Genomic DNA, 16912 nt, shown 5'->3' with positions numbered 1-16912 from the left:
CTAAGAGTGTCTGGAATGTGGCCATTATTCCGGATCCACCTCATGCAGTGCACGTACATCTAAACCCTCTCTCTTTGTATTATCTTGCTTTGGGGCAATGGATTTGACTTGTGTTAAGCGAAGAGAGTTTCGGGCATCAACGGCGGTTCACTGAAACCGGCCAGAGCTGGTCCTGGGACAGCAATGGCCCGACTTGAGCGTGCACCCTTCTGGGTTTGTGTCTCTTGTTTCTTTCCCCTTCTGTTTCCGTTCGTCTTTGAGCTTTCTTCTCTGTTCCGATTTCGAATGCACCATGCCTAGATATAGCTTTGCAGAAAGGGGCCCGGAGCCCTCAAGGACTTCAGCAATCTGCTAAAGGATACATATCCGATGGAGAAAGCGATGCAAGCAATCTATTCAAGCACCAATAGAAGAGGGAAGGCCGAATCTCAGGGCTGTAGCCTGTAGCAAATTGGACTGGCCACAGTGCAAGATGTATGAACCCGCGAATATTACTAAAGGACATGAGTGTAGACTTGTGGCGAGCAGCAGAATGGTTGTCACCTTGTACTAAATGTTAACACGGATGGTTTCTGATGATCATTCTGAAGTAGGTTGAATAATCTACAGTCCTAGTGGACGGAGAGCTTGACAGCAAACAGTTTTCAGTGAGCCATCGGATTTCGCTTCGCTTAGCTTTGCCGAATCCGACGAGATTTGTTCGGAACAGCAGATCATTAGGCTTGCTGACACCCTGAGCTTCTAATCGAGTACACTGTTAAGCACTAAAGCGAAGGCTAACTGTCTCAACGCTTTTGAAATATGATAACATAAATAGCCTTGAATTTTCGTTGAAGAGGTGGGGGGCATTATGGGCCTTCGACACGAGTAAGAAAAGTCCTGTCTCATTCCGTATAACCGTCAAAGTGGCTAGTCTTTCCCGTCTGTTTATCAAGCCGTTTTAGTTGAATGAAGCCACTCATTGGGGAGGCGAGGGGCCAACGCCTATCTATAATGGCGCAGAAAGCAAGCATATCTCCCAGGGGTGACACAGGGTCTCTCAGTTTATAATTCATCAAACTATTATAAGTCAAAAGCGCAATTGGCGGGTGCTGCGAGTTAAGCACTCTATAGCCATACACCAAAAGATCAACATGTTATATCATTTCCGCTAACATTTTAATACTAATTGACAGAGTTATTTCCCTTCCACCTCACTCTGCTGCTCTCTTAGCCTCCGCTGCTTTTCACGCAAGTCTGCCAAACAGGGGGCTTTGAACAGACTTCTGTTATACACGCCTTGAGCGGTGAGACAGGTCACCAATATCCACAATAACACCACACAGATGGAGAAGATCTACTGTCACGTTAGCTGCAGCCAATAAAGAAAATGGTTCTTGGTCTTAACATACCGTCCCAAGCACCCGGAAGAAACGCGATGGCATTTCTCGGCCTAGCTGGCAAGTGCTGGTGGCATAGACACCGAGAGGGAAAGTGAATGCCCACCAGCCTAGATTGAACGGAAACTTCCTGGTACGAACGATAGATGCAACGGCGAAGAAAAGCCAGAGTAGTCCGAAGGCCCATAGCAGGAGTCCGATGAAAAAGCCAAGCATTTCGAATACGTCACCAGTTCCCGGTCGCAGGACGTCGGTTTTCGGGAAGATGTTTTGGGATACTTGGCCTAGCTTTTGGATTCTATCATCTCTTGTAAGTATTCAAGTGTTATTTAAGTTGACACAAAGTACACATACCCATAGCTGCCTTGTCCGAGAGGTCCGAGAGGTAGGAACATGCTCACTAGGACCTCTTTTGGGGGTAACTTGTGCAACAACAGCCGCATGAGAAAAATGACTATTATCATCAGTGCAAGAGGTACTCCGACCCCCCATAGCACATAGCTGACGACAATTGTTCCGAGCGCGTAGTCGGGATCTGGCAATACGTCTGCGACAATGGCGCCGGATGCTGCGCACACAACGCATGACACAACGGGGAGCAGCCATGCGGCGCCCATGGCAGACAGGGCGATATCCGATTTACGTGTCATCCTAAAGGTGTCAGCGTTGTAAGTCTCAAGCACCTTTAACGCAGTAGAAGCTTTTCTTACATAATAAACGGCAACACGAAGCACGTTAACACAGAGGCAACGGCATCGGTAATCCACAAACCCCAGGCGAAGTAACTCGCCCAGACTCCCCATGCCGGTACGCAAACAAAGCAGAACATGTTGATGATTGTGGCAAGGCCCATGGGGAAGGTCCCTAGAAACATTGACTGTGCTGGATGGGTGACCATAACCGGGAATATGTCGGGGTATAGCAGATACCGAAGGGCTGTTATAAGTAGGAAGACGAGAAATAGCAGCACGTTAAAAGCAAATAGGACCACCGATATCCAGTAGAGCCATTTCCCATTGTACGGCAATGTATTGAGCAGGATTGACGCGATCCCAGTTCCCATATTTGCTGAAAACCATCTATAGTTCAATCAGCTATTGTCATTTGCAAATGTGCATGATGGTAGCTGAGCTGGCACCTACGCCGGAGTAAAATTCCGAATGATATAACGGAAGCCAGTCTCATGTTTTGAGATCTTGGGATCTGCCCCTGCTTGGCCTCCGTTTGCTAAGCATCTTTGCGACGCTCTCTCTGTGGTGTCCTGGGCCATCGAGCCTTCGGGAGGGCAATCTTTTCTACCATGCTAAGGTAGCTCGTACGCGATATTCTTATAATCCTATTATATTTCATCCTTTGGGGTAAACGGCAAGCGGGGAGTGAAAAGATTTCTATATGGTAATGGATTTGTATTTGCGGGGACGTGCAACCCTGCCGAGACACCAGCCTTCATTACCCTATATCCACGCATCCAACGCAGGGTATATTGTTAGTCGGCCGAAAAGGCTACGCAAAACGGTGTTGCAGACTGAATAATATTTAGTCGCCGTCCCTCTCAGTCCATTAGTTCAGTCGGCGACCGCGCATCCCCCGAGCGGCGACCCACATCCAACCGTTTTAGGGCTCGAGGAACCATAGAACCCTGGACGAGCAATCGGCGATTGACTTACCCCGGCATACTTGCATACGTCTCGCCACTCAGAGCTGCAGAAAGATATGTCAGGTAGGATAGGGCTGATTTTGTTCATGTAACAATGTATGTGTACCCCGACTGATCCTTCTCGGTCGAGTGCTTGCCTGGCAAAGGCCTCCGTAGGTAGCCGTATATTAATGGACCAAGAGCATCATGGGCGCCTCTAATGGTCATACGGCGCAGCTTGCGAATCTGAAGACACACATCGAAAATTACTTTACGAAAACTTTGCCACGACTATGGAGCCCACAGTGCACACAATCTTCGAGAGACGAACATCCACCTGGCAGTATATTGTGGCATGTCCGGAAACGCGCGAAGCAGTCATTATCGACCCGGTACTAGACTACAGCCAGGAGCAGCTAACGATCGATACAACCTCCGCCGATAGCCTTCTAGATGTGGTCAGTTCACACGACTACAAAATAGTCCGCCTCCTCGAGACGCACGCCCATGCCGATCACCTTACCGCAGCTTCTTACCTCCAATCACGACTACAGGCACATGGCACCAAGGTTCCTGTCTGCATAGGACGAAGGATTCGCCAAGTTCAAGACACCTTCGCTGAGCGATATGGTGTCCACGATGATGAGCTAGAGCATGCGTTCGACCATCTACTAGAGGACGATGAGACATTCCCCATTGGCAACCTTACAGCGAAAGTGCTACATTTGCCGGGCCATACCCCCGACCATGTGGGCTATCGCATTGGTAGCAACGTCTTCGCAGGCGACTCTATATTCAATCCGGACGTCGGTAGTGCTCGCTGTGATTTTCCTAACGGAGATGCTGAGGCTTTATATCAATCCATGCAAAAGCTGCTCGAACTTCCTGCGGAGTTCAAACTGTATACCGGCCATGATTATCCGCCATCTACAACCCCAACGAGTCGAGAGCCCATGCCTTTTGCGACAGTGAAAGAGCAACGAGAAAGGAATAAACACGTAGCAGGGGGCCGTGAGGAGTTCGTTGCATGGAGGCAGACTAGGGACTCGGGACTACAGGAGCCAAGACTCCTTCATCAGGCTTTACAGATCAATATTCGCGGAGGAAAGTTGCCTCGGAGCCCCGATGGTAGCCGGAAGATTTTCCTGCAGATTCCTGTTACATTACCGGAGAGTTTGGCTTAGTTGAGCTAGGCTAGTGTACTACCTTGCGACCATATAGGCATGGTATTTCGGACTTTCTGATGTCAAACAAATGGCTGTGGTTACATCTGTGTACGAACACGTAGCAGTCGACATATCGTGTGGGGAAGACTAATTATATATGGTGAGCTGCAGGATTAATAAGTATTGAAAGTAAGAGACGTGACCTGAACTCACCGAGATAAGCATCGATAGCTGATTGCCACGACTCAAACTATGCTAGTATCGCCCAGAAGAACAGTACATCTACTAGCGTTGTTGTGGTGATGCTGAAACTCGTTCTTGCACCCAGATCTGGGCTTGGAACAAGGTATTAGCCTCAGGCAGAATATAGAAATGGCGGTATGAAACTGGGGGATGCTGTATCTCCAAACACCCAACATTGTACACAAGTAGAATTCGAGAGAAATCAAGATAAGTTACTAGAGACCTGGTAAGACTTGCCTTAAAAACCCCTTGGTTTAAGCCTCAACCGGTAGAAGCCAGTTTGCCCAACAGGACTGTCCAGGAGAATTGAACCACATACCTCTCTCTCCTGTCCCGTTGGATGTGCCTGATAGGGATACCCTACTCTAGAGATTTATTTTAAAGTTATTATTGAAGAAGCGCCAACCCTGAGCGCCGGCGGTAGGTAAGATAGGACATGCGACGTTTAATGGGGGATCCCTGGCTCATAACAGGCATCTTGAGTGATCTGCAGGCTATTCTACCTAGAAGCAGCGCTGTTTGGCAAGGAATAGACCTGAAGTGCTTTCCAAGGAACCCCGACACTCGACTTAACGCGCCAACAATTACCTCGCCCCTAGGTGAGGGAAAAAGACAAACCAAAGATGGACAAGACGTGCAGCGAGGGGCTCAATACAGGAGATCAGAGAGACCTTTGAGGCCTTCACCTTCACGTAAACCATCAATTACAGGATCTTTTCGGATTCATACCATTTGATTGCCCAGCAGACTAAAGATGTCTTCGACCTGTCCACCGAGGCGAAGGAATGGACCATGGTATACCTCAAAGCTGATGTTATACGGAAGACCAGCCTTACTTGTGAGCATTAGCGAGAACTCATACTTACGGATCCTCGGCCGCGAGTTTCATGGCGCCACCAGCTCTCTTGATGTCAATATAGGGGTCAAAAAGACAAGGCAGAAGAAAGCGAGATTTGAATGTGACGCGTGGTGGACCGAGGCACACATAGTGCGATCGTGGATCTGATAACTTGCCACTGCGCGGAGCAATAATCACTCCGGTGGACACGCGGGGGAGATCATTACGAACATACAACATATACTCTAGAACCTTTAATAATGGGTCGAGCTATCAATACTGATTGCGTCTATTCCAACGAAAAGGACCATTTTAGATCTAACATACAGCCAGCTTCATGTCTTCGACCGCAGGCCGCTCGTCAGCGGCGTTCCCAAAGGCCTCCGGACAGTATGTGGCTCTCTCTTCACTCTGACGCGGTACTAATCCCTCTATGATTATGTAGACGCTCAAAGGGTCTGACCACCCAGGTTGAATTCGGCGAACAGAAGGTCGATGTACCTAAAGGCGGTTACTACGACCGTTATCGCATGAACCCAAACCTGGACGAGGTAGCTCGCGATCCGGCCGTCGGACCTGACATCGACTTCTTCCGGAAGACCCCAAAGAAGCTGGTCGATTCGAGGGTGGGTCGGATATACGCACCCAACTTCTATTATCGCACCAGGAGTGTGCAGCTCGTCTTTCTTGCGCCCCTCGACCGCCTGCAGTCGAAGCTCCCGTCACCATTGGAGCCCATCACAGCGTTGCCCGGTTACGGGTTGGTCGCCTTGACGTTTTACTCGTACCTCGTCTGCGACAATGACCCTTATAACGAGGTCTCCGTCGCCATCATCGTCCGGCAGCCGGGTCAAAATAGTTACAGTACGACCCAACTGCTCAGCTCCATGTGGAACCGAACCTACTACGGACACGTGTTGGCTCTACCCGTCGATACTGAGATCGCTCGAGTGCGAGGTGTATACGGATACCAATTGCCCAAATGGCTCGCCAACATCAATCTGGAGATGGACGACCACAGCATCAAGGCTAACCTGACAGCGACCGATGGGACACCCGATTTGACGCTCGACATACCCCTTCCTGCCCTGAGGACAATCCCGTCCCAATCCTCGATCGGGACCAACATCGCGATCAACAAGATTGACGGGAAATGGTGTGAGGTGGCAGTTCAGACCAACCCCCTCCTGGGGGTACAAGCTCTTCTCCCTGGAAACATCACGCTCTCTCGGAGTGCAGGTCCATTGAGTAAACTTCTCAACGAATTGGGCGTTTCGACCATCGTACGGATGGACGTCCTCAAGGATGCGCAAATGGTCTTGAACATGCCCACACCCTTGAAGGCATTCCATTGATGTCAAATTGGCTGAAATCGTGGTATCTTGGGAGTGTGTATATCAGAGTTGTCGCACGACAGGAACTATACGACGACTATAATAAGGTCCCTGGCAGGAGACTATATTGCTTCACGTAGCAATTATTGGGGGCTCAATGCGGAGTAAGGCATGATGATATATAGTATATGAGATCCTTCAACACTCTTGCAGTATTGAACTTTGTATTGTTAAATAAAATGCGTATACAAAAACTTGGGACGGATTGGCTCCGAATATGTCTCTTTCCTTTGCTTTCCATCTTTAGAGATGTCTAACACCGAACAGAATTTGTGCGACCCGGCTACAGGATCGGTGTCGGTAGAAACCCACTTCAGGCAGTCAGCGACGGCGTTCATGACTGGCTGAGGACCTCGACAACCTTCCTCGCGGTCTCAGTAGCTGACCCGGGGTTCTGCCCAGTCACCAGGTTGCCGTCGACGACGGTAAAGGAGACAAACGGCAGTATGGCCTTCTTGTAGTCGGCGCCGCGCTTCTTCAGCTCTTCCTCAGCGTTGTAAGGAACAAGCTTGTCTACACAGGCCAGCACTTCCTCCCGCCAGGAGAACCCGGTCATCTTGTGCCCGGAGACCAGGTACGTACCGTCAGAACGCTTGGCGTTGAGCAAGCCGCAGTAGCCATGGCAGACCGAGGAGACGATGCCACCCCGTTCGTAAATCTCTCGCGTGATCCGCTGCAGGCCTTCGTTGTCTAAGAAGTCATACATCACCGCATGCCCTCCCGTGAAGTAGATCGCGTCGAAGTCGGCCGAGTTGATCTGGTCGGGTCTGGCGGTGTTTTCCAGTAGGGCCATGCGTGCCGAATTGGCTCGCCACGCTTTCGCGGTCTTGTCGTAGTTGGGGAACTTCAGTGACCGCGGCTCCAGGGGAGAGAGGCCCCCCGCCGGGCTGACGATGGTCTGCTCGAATCCGTGCTCCTCAAAGACATGCCAGGCGTGCGTGAGCTCGGACAACCACAAGCCGGTCGGGTGGGACGGGTCGTCGTAGTGCCCGACATTAGTGACGACGTTCAAGATGCGCTTGACCATACTTGTGAACTTAGTGGATTGTATACTGTACTCGTGGAATAATAAATTTGCATAGATCCATCGCCTTCAATCAATTCCGACAGGGTAGGTCATGCGAAATATCAGCGCTTAACCCACTGAGTACTACTAGCCGTGGCGAACGGGACAAATCATCTTCCTAACGTTAAGGTGATGTTATAATGTTTGCTCGGATAGTTTGTTCATCCGCCTCCCGTCTGATCGACATTCAATTCCTCCCCCATTTTGCGCCAAAACAGAGCTTATTGTGTGGGTTCTGCTGCTGGGTCCACCAATATTAACCGCCCCTTTCCAATATTAGCCAATATCTTCTCTCAACCGAACGAACCGAGCGTTTCTCCGAGTGTGATACACTATATCGCTCTCTCCACAGCTTGGAAAGGAGTCTCATAACGCCGACCCCGACCACTGATGATCCTCCGCGATAAATGCCCGGGATATGTATCCTCCATGCCTGGGGCCCCGGAGTCTATACTCGAGCGGCAGAAAAAAAAAAAAAGAACATGTTACTGTAGAGTGGTTCATATGGCTCAGCATAGGCTATCCCTGTCAGCGCGTACCACACCGGCCGCTTAAAGGTCGTGGAGCAAAGGCGATGGACGGCTTCACGAATGCCTTTAGCCCCATTACCACAGCTACTATTGTTAATTTGGCGAGTCACGTCGTGATCCACCTGGTTAAGACATCCGCTTCTTTAATCTTACCCTAACATATACCAGTACGCAGGTATCGACTTGTGTTGCGATTCTTGCCAGTGTTCTCAATATTAAAGAAGCCCTTCCAGGGGTATTGTATAGCATAGTCTAAAGTGCTCTGGTATCGTTGAAAACGTTATTGTAAAAATGAATAATTATCTAGAAATCTAGATAAATCTAGTTTACTGTAATTACAAGGTTATTATCTACATTAAAATTATTATATTCCAAGTTAACTTAAAATGCCATTAAAGAAAAAGTAAAGCTGTAAGTACTCACTGTAAATGAATGCCTATCTGGGAAGTATGTGGATAGGCATGGGACATCGAAAGACACGGTAACCGGTGAGTTGTGGATGAAGACTGTCATCGACTGATTTTCTACCTGATGGTTGTCCATATAAGGACTCGTATTCATCTCATCACTGCTAGAAGTAGTCGTCGTCCAGGATACCATTGATGATGGCATTCCATCCAGGAAGGCAAGGCACTTCCATTGAAGATGAACTAGGGAGCAGGTCGTGCTGGATATCAGGAAAGCTTTCAAAGGGATGTTCTATCGAGTCATAGCAGTAAACCGGGTCACTGGAAGGCAGGACGTTGGCTGAAGTTGAAGAGTTTTGAACGTGCTGCGTGGTATTGCGGTTCAGGTGGGTAACATTGTCAATTGATGTGCGGGTTTCATGTGAGCCAAGGGGAGGAGCTAAAGGGCCCGAATCCATATGTGACGGTTGAGCTAGTCGGGCAGACAAAGCCTGAGCTCGGAGCGAACAGAGACATCTCCAGATGCTGCTATTACCGATTGTGGTACAAGAGCTCGACGAAGGATCCAAATTAGTCGCGCGATGCAGGATGTCGTTAACCAGATCCCAGACGTGGTCGGCTTCTGGTGTGCGGTGGCTCTTACAGAGGCATCGGAGAGTGTAAGCAAGAGCATACCACTGGGTATACGTTTTAAATAGCCACGTGTGTTGGCTGAAGGGCCCTGTACCGTCCAAAAGCCTATAACTACTTTCTAGGACATTGCAGGCAGCTTTGAAGGAAGGCCTCGTGGAGTAGTCATGACCACTCGCTGGTTGCCCTTGTCTTCCCTGGTATATTTCCTCCCGTATCAAGAGCATGAATTCCATCTTCTTGCAAGCTGTGATGTAATGGCGGTATGCAAGGTGGGAAAGGTGATCTGGTGGATGGGAACTGGAAGAAAGTGTATTGTTCAACCAGTTCTTATAGTCATCAATAGTCTTGCGCTTGGCGGCAATATCCCCTAGGGTGTCCTTTGATCTTGTGCCCAGTATTGGATGCAAAAGCCTAGTGATTTTGATTTGACCAATGCAGAAAGACATGTCGGTCCATTCCTCGGACTCTGTCGGCAACTCCTCCATGGTCGGGTAAAGTTGGTCATCGTTGACGTTTAGTGGCAGCCTTGGGCCATGATTAAGCAGGTCAATGGTCAGCTCAAAGCCATGGTCCTCGGGCGACCGAGCGTCTAGTAAACAAAGGTGCCACCATAGGCGCAGACGAAGCTCTGACTCAAATGGGGTTAAGTTGAGGGAGGTACCGTCTCGATGCAAGCCAATAGACTGAGCTAAGCGAATTGCAATTCCATTAAGAACCCAGACACCACGCCCCGTGTCATGAACACGTAGACTAGTCTTTCAATAATCGAGGGTTAGTGTGATCGGCTAATTGTGCGATATAAAAGCTCATCACGTACCAGGAAGATGGCAAACGCTTGCAATGCAGGCAGTTCCGGCTGGTTTAGCAACTCAGCTCCGACTAGGATGTGGCCCAGGCCAGATTTGAAGCGTTCGAGGAGTTGCGATTTGTCCCATGATAGCTCGGCAGCGTCTTGTTCATTCAAACTTGTAAGTGCCGCAAAGTAAATGGCAAATGTCAAAGCCGACATAGATGTACCCGAACCTTTCGGATCTAATATGGTGGCGATTATGGCTGACTGTGCGGTCGGTACATGTAGAATCTTGGATACTGGATCGACATTCTTCACGTAAATCGCCCAAAGTTGTAATGCGTCGCGTGGCTCTGGGTGAAGAAGGGGGAGACTCGATGAAGCCTCGAGCGGAGAATTTGCCAGTCGATGGGCAGCGTTGCCTGATACTCCGTGCTCAGCTAGTGAGCCTGTAGCATGACCGGTGGCAGGAGGCCTCATATGTTCCTCCTCATGCAAAAGGTCTTTAAGGTTAGAATTGTTCACATAGTGCACACGCTGGCCATCGCTTAGCAACAGCTCCCAGGGTTTGGAGGGTTGTGGGTCGAGTGCAGTCGGGGTTCTGGCCTGAGGCTCCGGTGGTCGCGGACGATTGTCGTCTGGGGCATCTTGTCGGCAGCCCTGACCCTGGCGTATGTCTAGGAGCATTTCTTCCAGTCGGTCTAATCGGTCCGTAATGCCTTGCAGGCTCGTCACCCTGCGAGATCCGTCAACGGTGTCTCTGCTAGGGTAGACACATGTCCAGCCCGCCCTGGCACAATTGGTACATGGTACGCCTCTATCACATCGGACCTTGCGCCGGTAGCAACACAGACACGATCTTGAAGTTAGGCGCCGTGGGCTGGACCATCGAGCATCCTGGTGGGGGGAACGGCTTTTCTGCACTTTTGGCATACTTCGTAAAGCCTGTCAATTGCTTCAAATTGCGAGATGATATACGCGACATAGAGAGGAGAAAGCCACTGGCGAATAGTAATATACGCAAAGCATATTGAGGGGGGAAGTCCGAAGATAGATCTAATGAAGTTTTGATTTGCCATCTCGGACTTTCGGTGCCGAAAATGTCCGCCGTGGAGCCGTGCCTATATCGTAGCCAAGTCGTTCATACAACATCATGTAAATAGCATATGAGAGGTTGCTGTGAGTAGCTTCTACTGAACAGTTGATAAGCGCTTAGAATGCCACTTAAATATTTCTCCCTTGACCTATGTATCCCTCGCGGGGCTGCACAGCGCCCCTTCTAGCTACCATCCCACTCATTTCGGCCCAACACGAGAACCCCAGACTGGCGCGCTCATTTCTCAGTGCCACCGCGGTATTTGGACTTGGAGAATAGGACTCTCAAAAATAACAGGCAACCCCCTGCTCCTAAATACATGATGCCAGTGAATAACTGGACTCTAAGGTAGGGTCTAGCAACGGTCTCGCTGTCGCGAAGTTGCACAGCAATTGCCTCCGCCACCGCTGTTGGAGGGCAAAGAACAAACCATAGAATGCTAAGGGCCGTAGAAAGATCTTGAGTCTCCACGATCTCGGCGGCTAATGGCGCGGCAGCGGCCCATAATGTACCTGCGAATAGTCCAATAGCAATGGCGAAGAAGTATAGCAGCCCGAGAGATTCCACAAACACCCAGACAACTAGGCATAGTATACCTGCCAGGGTGGAAGCGCCGAAAGCGACACTAATACGGTCGAGATAGTCGCTTAGAAGACCGATACAGGGACGCCCTATTGCCTGACCCAGATTGAGCAATGCACTGGCGAGACTAGCTTGCTTTTGTGTGAAGCCAGCCGCGACCGAATAGCTTGACAAGCTGAATAACAGGGCTATGTATCCTAGCGCACTTAGGAAGGCCCAGAGTAAAAATACAAGATAGCCTTGTTGTCGAAGCAGCGTCATGTTGAAGATCGGGCTATGTCGTACGTTGGATCGTGAAGAGGAAGGCACCCGGAGGAGGTTTGAGCATGTCAGATTGACAACGAAAGAGACGATACCGAGGATCCGCATCGCCCATGGAAAGCCAAACGTTGGTATCATACGACCAACGGCAAGTGAGTAGATCAGGCCTCCGGTCCCCGACCCAGCTGCTGTGATCCCATTTACTAGACTGCGTTGTTTCTTGAACCAGTGGGAGACAATTCCCACGGACCCACAGAAACAAAACCCCATTCCTACTCCAAAGCAAACACCTTGTGAGAGAAAGAGCTGCCAGTTCTTTCCCACAAAAGACGTTGTAACCAAGGAAGCGGTTTCGAAAACCGTTCCGATGTTGAGGACGAACTGGGTGGAGATTCTTCTATCTAGGTACGCAGCGAGAGGAGCGATAAACATAGCGCAGGAAATGCTGAGGCCACCGATGAACGCATACTCGAGTGCTGTTGTGCCGGGAAATATATCAGAAGAAAGATAGTAGGATAGAAATACTCCATATGCCTAGAACTAGTATTTAGCTTTACGTCCCACCCTCACTGTCTGTAATGTTTCTCACACTGTTGATTCCCCACGTGTGAGCATTCATTAGAAACGTGCATACCACGCACACCCAACCATATCCTCCTTCGGGGATCGGCTGAGGGTCAACTTGGATTGTTTCGGAGTCTGTTGGGTGTCGGGATGTAGTACGAAACTCATTCTCGGCCCTTACAGTGACCTCTGGCTCAGGACTATGGTGCGCACTGTGGGCGATATTGTTCATTCTGATACTGAGGCAATTGCCAATCGTCGAGGTGAGTAGAGCAAGTCTTGGTATTGGTAGTTTGTCAGATTTTCCACAACTAAAGCTGTACACTTGAAGTTTATTCGAAGGTTGATTTTGACTAAATACCGTATAATAAAGGATACCCATGAAACTGAGCCGTTGAGCTGCGGAAACCAAAGAGGCTTCGGTTGGGGCAAATCTTCATGGCTGTTCGGCACCGATGGGCCGAATTTTGATACTATTCAACACCCTCATATCGGCGCCGAGAGGCCGAGAAGACGAGCTCTCAGTAGGCGGAATACCAAAAATTTCTATACTGGAGCGAAGGCTGTGATAAATTTGTATTGGCGTGTAATTAGCAGCATGTCTTCGTTGTTGTGTCCAAGTTTGCATTTGACAGCCTCGGTGCATAGCACACCTTGAGATCATTAGAGGTCACTGCCAAGATTGATGTGAATGTAGCCCGGGTATTTAATAATGGAAGTCGAGAGATCTGGGATATATAATACTTCGTTATGACCACGAGACTCTTTCCCATGTCGGACTTATAATGCTTGTAGTTAAAACTTTGTTTAAGGAAGAGTAGGTGGCCCCAATTCACTAGCTTTAATAAAACCTCTATATAGGCACTAGTAACTGATATTCCGTCTAAACCTACCATGCTACTTAGGCGTAGTTTATAGGCAATGGACTTGGTATCTAGATATACGTTAAGGAGACCATTTTCTGATTCACGTCCTGGCTCATGCTTTCACTTTGCTTCTGTGGGGACTGAGCAGTGCCTTTCGGGATGATTATTGTATTATCATGGAGTGACCACCGTCGGAAATCACATACGGGAGTTCTGTTGGGTATATGGGACCTGGGGATCAGAATGCCATATTCTAGCTAGTCCTCATAGTGGCGTGAAGGTGGACGATGCTCTTAGTACGTTTCACTAATGGACGTTGGGCACACTAAGGTACATGCATAAGAGAAAACATATTGATCGCCAAGAGATGATCGAGATGCTCTATTATGATAATACTGCCCAGTGATGACCATATACACAGTGCTGCCACCCTCGAGATCTTGCCCTGGACCTGAACTTGAACCCCGCCCTTCAGCGCACGACTTAATCGTTCATTGGCCTACTATATGCAGACCCACTGATGATCTCTGTACGTGGATCCAGTCCTGTGTACTGCGTACTGTGTAAGCCTGAAGAACACAGCAGCGGGCCTGTCGGAATCTAATGCATTACTAGTACTGTGTAGCTGCAGAGCATCGCGGGCTGGTAATTGGTCGCCGTTCTACGTAGTATTGCCGGGCGCTACTTAACAGGTGGATTCTTATTGAGATGAGCGACTTTTCGAACCCTGATATTGAACCTTTTCGCAACAATTTACTTTACGTACATACAATCGGATCCTGTGGTGTCCATGACTTGCTGGCCAACTTTCATTGCGGTAGCTCTGCACAATCTATACATATCTAAAAGCTGGGCCACTCTCCTTTGAACAAAGACATAGCAAAACCAAAAAGCACAAATACTAAGAAACATCATGCTTCGTTCGTCCACCTCAATTGACTAGTACGATAATTATAAGAACACGTGCCAGATTATGTGATGTCTTCAGAGTCACGGGACAGTCTCGTATGGACTGCCCGCATGATGTCATACATGATAACCTTCAACAGGAAGAGAGGCCGAAATTGAAACATGTACATTCGGAAATCTCTATACTTTCTTTGTATAGAAAACCGCTGTGGCTACCTGAACTACGTACATCGGCAAGGCTACATACATCTTTCACCAATTATATATTTTTGGATCTATCCCCGACCACGGAAATGGCCGCCACATCGCCAAACTACTGCAGCATTGAAGATTATGGCATCATCGGGGATATGCACACATGTGCCCTCGTGAGCAAGAATGGTGGTCTTGACTTTATGTGCTGGCCAGCGTTCGACTCCCCATCCGTCTTCTGTCGCGTCTTAGACAACAACAAGGGTGGCCATTTCACGATCCGCCCGTCAGGAGATATCAAACCCATGAGCAAACAACGATATAGAGCTTGTACAAACGTCTTAGAGACGCGATGGATTCACGAAGATGGCGTGATCACGCTATCAGATTACTTTCCCGTATCAAGCAAAAAGCCATCTCGTCCGGGGGGTTCCGCGTCAACCTGGTGCTCCTGTGAGACGGCTGCCAGTGGTACTGAGGGGGCGAAATGTCGCTCTGGAGTGGTCAGGAAGGTCGAATGCGTTCGTGGCCAGATGGATATGGCTGTTGAAATCTTCCCCGCGTTCAATTATGCGCTTGAGCAGCATACCGGTCGATGGGTAACTCGTGGTGATCCCGGCAGTCAGCTTAATGAATATCTATTCGAGAGTGCTACGCAGAGCCTACAGCTCAGTATTCTCACTAGCACCGATCCATCTAATGGGGGCTCAGATAAGACCCCCGAGATTGTATTCGAGATACAGGACAGACCGGGGATGAAAGGACCGGGCGTGTTTATGAAGATGACTGTGATGGAAGGGCAGACCGCGACGTTCGTGTTACACGACAGAGAGAAGACTCTTCCGGACGCGAACTTTCTGGAATCCTACTTGTACACGCTGGAGCACGATACTGCCGAGTTTTGGGCTATGTGGATCAACCAGTGTACCTTCCGAGGGCGCTATCGCGAGCAGGTGGAACGAAGCCTGTTGATCCTAAAACTGCTAACATACAAGCCAACTGGTGCTATTGTTGCATCCCCGACCTTTTCCCTCCCAGAGAGCATCGGCGGAGCACGGAACTGGGACTACCGGTACTCTTGGGTGCGTGATGCTGCGTTTGTCGTCTATGTTTTCCTCAAGAATGGATACCCGAAGGAGGCAGAGTCGTATATCAATTTCATCTTTGACCGGGTCTTTCCACCGGCAAATGCCGAAAGCCAGACCAACAGAGCATTTCTCCCGATCATGGTTACAATCCACGGAGAGCATGAGATCCCCGAGTCTGAGCTGGGTCATCTGGAGGGATACATGGGTAGTAAACCGGTACGGATCGGGAATGGAGCTGCCAACCACACCCAGCTAGACATATTTGGAGAGCTCATGGACAGCGTCTACCTGTACCATAAGCATGGGCGTCCCATTTCCTATGACCAATGGCTCGCGGTAAGACGGATGACCAGTCACGTGATGGACGTGCTCCATGAGACAGACAGATCAATCTGGGAGGTACGAGGGCAGCCGCAGAACTTCGTATATTCGAAGATAATGCTCTGGGTTGCATTGGACCGGGCTCTGCGACTGGCAGAGAAGCGCTCGAATTTACCCTGTCCGGATCGGATCGAGTGGCTACGAGCCCGGGATGATCTCTACGATGAGATCATGACGAAGGGGTACAACTTCAAAGACAAATATTTCTGCATGAGTTACGAAAGTCCAGATATACTGGATGCAGCCGTTCTGATTGCCCCGCTTGTCTTCTTCATTGCGCCTAATGACCCTAGGTTCCTGAACACACTGAAAAGGGTCATGTTACCCCAGGCCAAGGGAGGACTATCGATAGCCAACATGGTCTCTCGCTACGATCACACCAAGGTTGATGATGGTATGTTCGTTCTAATTCACTCATATTTATGAACAGCACTGCTAAGCGAGGGATGTCAGGTGTCGGAGGGCGCGAGGGCGCTTTCGTAATGGTCACCTTCTGGCTAGTCGAAGCCATGATGCGTGTCAGTACCCCTGGCCTGCAGCTTGTGGAAGTGGCTAACGAGACTAGGCCTCTAAAGCAATGTCTTACAACGTCGAAGACCCGTTTTACCGACAGCTGCGAAAGTTGGCGATCACTAATTTTGACAATATGCTCTCGTTCGCGAACCACCTGGGCATGTTCTCGGAAGAGGTGGCCATCTCTGGAGAGCAGATCGGTAACACTCCGCAGGCATTCAGCCATCTGGCTTGTATTAGTGCAGCAATGAATCTGGGTGGAGTGGATTAAGGCTGCTTGGTATCATGCAATTTGTCAATATCACAGGCGGTTCCTGCTCTTTGTACGTATGGACTGATTTAGGTAGGTGTGTACTGAACACTCTTAAGATCTAACAT

The 16912-nt window shown here is 49.4% G+C and overlaps 7 protein-coding genes across 7 annotated transcripts; 3 read left to right on the top strand and 4 right to left on the bottom strand.

Annotated features, from left to right (window-relative positions):
- Nucleotides 1-1177: 1177 nt before the first annotated feature.
- Nucleotides 1178-2649, bottom strand: ABOM_004875 (TDT family transporter; the record flags this gene model as incomplete). The annotated part of the gene is made up of 5 exons (XM_022532004.1): nucleotides 1178-1336; nucleotides 1392-1677; nucleotides 1734-2030; nucleotides 2090-2458; nucleotides 2522-2649. 5 exons carry the CDS (start codon nucleotides 2647-2649, stop codon nucleotides 1178-1180), a joined length of 1239 nt encoding a protein of 412 aa, XP_022389847.1.
- Nucleotides 2650-3308: 659 nt separating this feature from the next.
- Nucleotides 3309-4199, top strand: ABOM_004874 (MBL fold metallo-hydrolase; the record flags this gene model as incomplete). The annotated part of the gene is made up of 1 exon (XM_022532003.1): nucleotides 3309-4199. One exon carries the CDS (start codon nucleotides 3309-3311, stop codon nucleotides 4197-4199), a length of 891 nt encoding a protein of 296 aa, XP_022389846.1.
- Nucleotides 4200-5599: 1400 nt separating this feature from the next.
- ABOM_004873 (uncharacterized protein) lies at nucleotides 5600-6617 on the top strand (the record flags this gene model as incomplete). Its single annotated transcript, XM_022532002.1, has 2 exons — nucleotides 5600-5652; nucleotides 5708-6617. The coding sequence occupies 2 exons, from the start codon at nucleotides 5600-5602 to the stop codon at nucleotides 6615-6617; spliced, it is 963 nt and encodes a 320-aa protein (XP_022389849.1).
- A 373-nt stretch (nucleotides 6618-6990) lies between these two features.
- On the bottom strand, nucleotides 6991-7683 carry ABOM_004872 (type 1 glutamine amidotransferase domain-containing protein; the record flags this gene model as incomplete). Its single annotated transcript, XM_022532001.1, has 1 exon — nucleotides 6991-7683. The coding sequence occupies one exon, from the start codon at nucleotides 7681-7683 to the stop codon at nucleotides 6991-6993; it is 693 nt and encodes a 230-aa protein (XP_022389848.1).
- Nucleotides 7684-8823: 1140 nt separating this feature from the next.
- ABOM_004871 (fungal specific transcription factor domain-containing protein) lies at nucleotides 8824-11067 on the bottom strand (the record flags this gene model as incomplete). Its single annotated transcript, XM_022532000.1, has 3 exons — nucleotides 8824-10047; nucleotides 10110-10872; nucleotides 10937-11067. The coding sequence occupies 3 exons, from the start codon at nucleotides 11065-11067 to the stop codon at nucleotides 8824-8826; spliced, it is 2118 nt and encodes a 705-aa protein (XP_022389851.1).
- Nucleotides 11068-11415: 348 nt separating this feature from the next.
- On the bottom strand, nucleotides 11416-12817 carry ABOM_004870 (monocarboxylate transporter; the record flags this gene model as incomplete). The annotated part of the gene is made up of 2 exons (XM_022531999.1): nucleotides 11416-12555; nucleotides 12656-12817. 2 exons carry the CDS (start codon nucleotides 12815-12817, stop codon nucleotides 11416-11418), a joined length of 1302 nt encoding a protein of 433 aa, XP_022389850.1.
- A 1836-nt stretch (nucleotides 12818-14653) lies between these two features.
- ABOM_004869 (glycoside hydrolase family 15 protein) lies at nucleotides 14654-16805 on the top strand (the record flags this gene model as incomplete). The annotated part of the gene is made up of 3 exons (XM_022531998.1): nucleotides 14654-16415; nucleotides 16475-16539; nucleotides 16587-16805. 3 exons carry the CDS (start codon nucleotides 14654-14656, stop codon nucleotides 16803-16805), a joined length of 2046 nt encoding a protein of 681 aa, XP_022389897.1.
- Between the last annotated feature and the right edge of the window lie 107 nt (nucleotides 16806-16912).

This window comes from Aspergillus bombycis (assembly GCF_001792695.1).
Source record: "Aspergillus bombycis strain NRRL26010 chromosome Unknown contig00034, whole genome shotgun sequence".
In the NCBI taxonomy this organism is placed as follows: Eukaryota; Fungi; Ascomycota; class Eurotiomycetes; order Eurotiales; family Aspergillaceae; genus Aspergillus; species Aspergillus bombycis.
The sequence above is the reverse complement of the archived record's forward strand: the minus strand, read 5'-3'. Positions and strand labels throughout refer to the sequence as shown.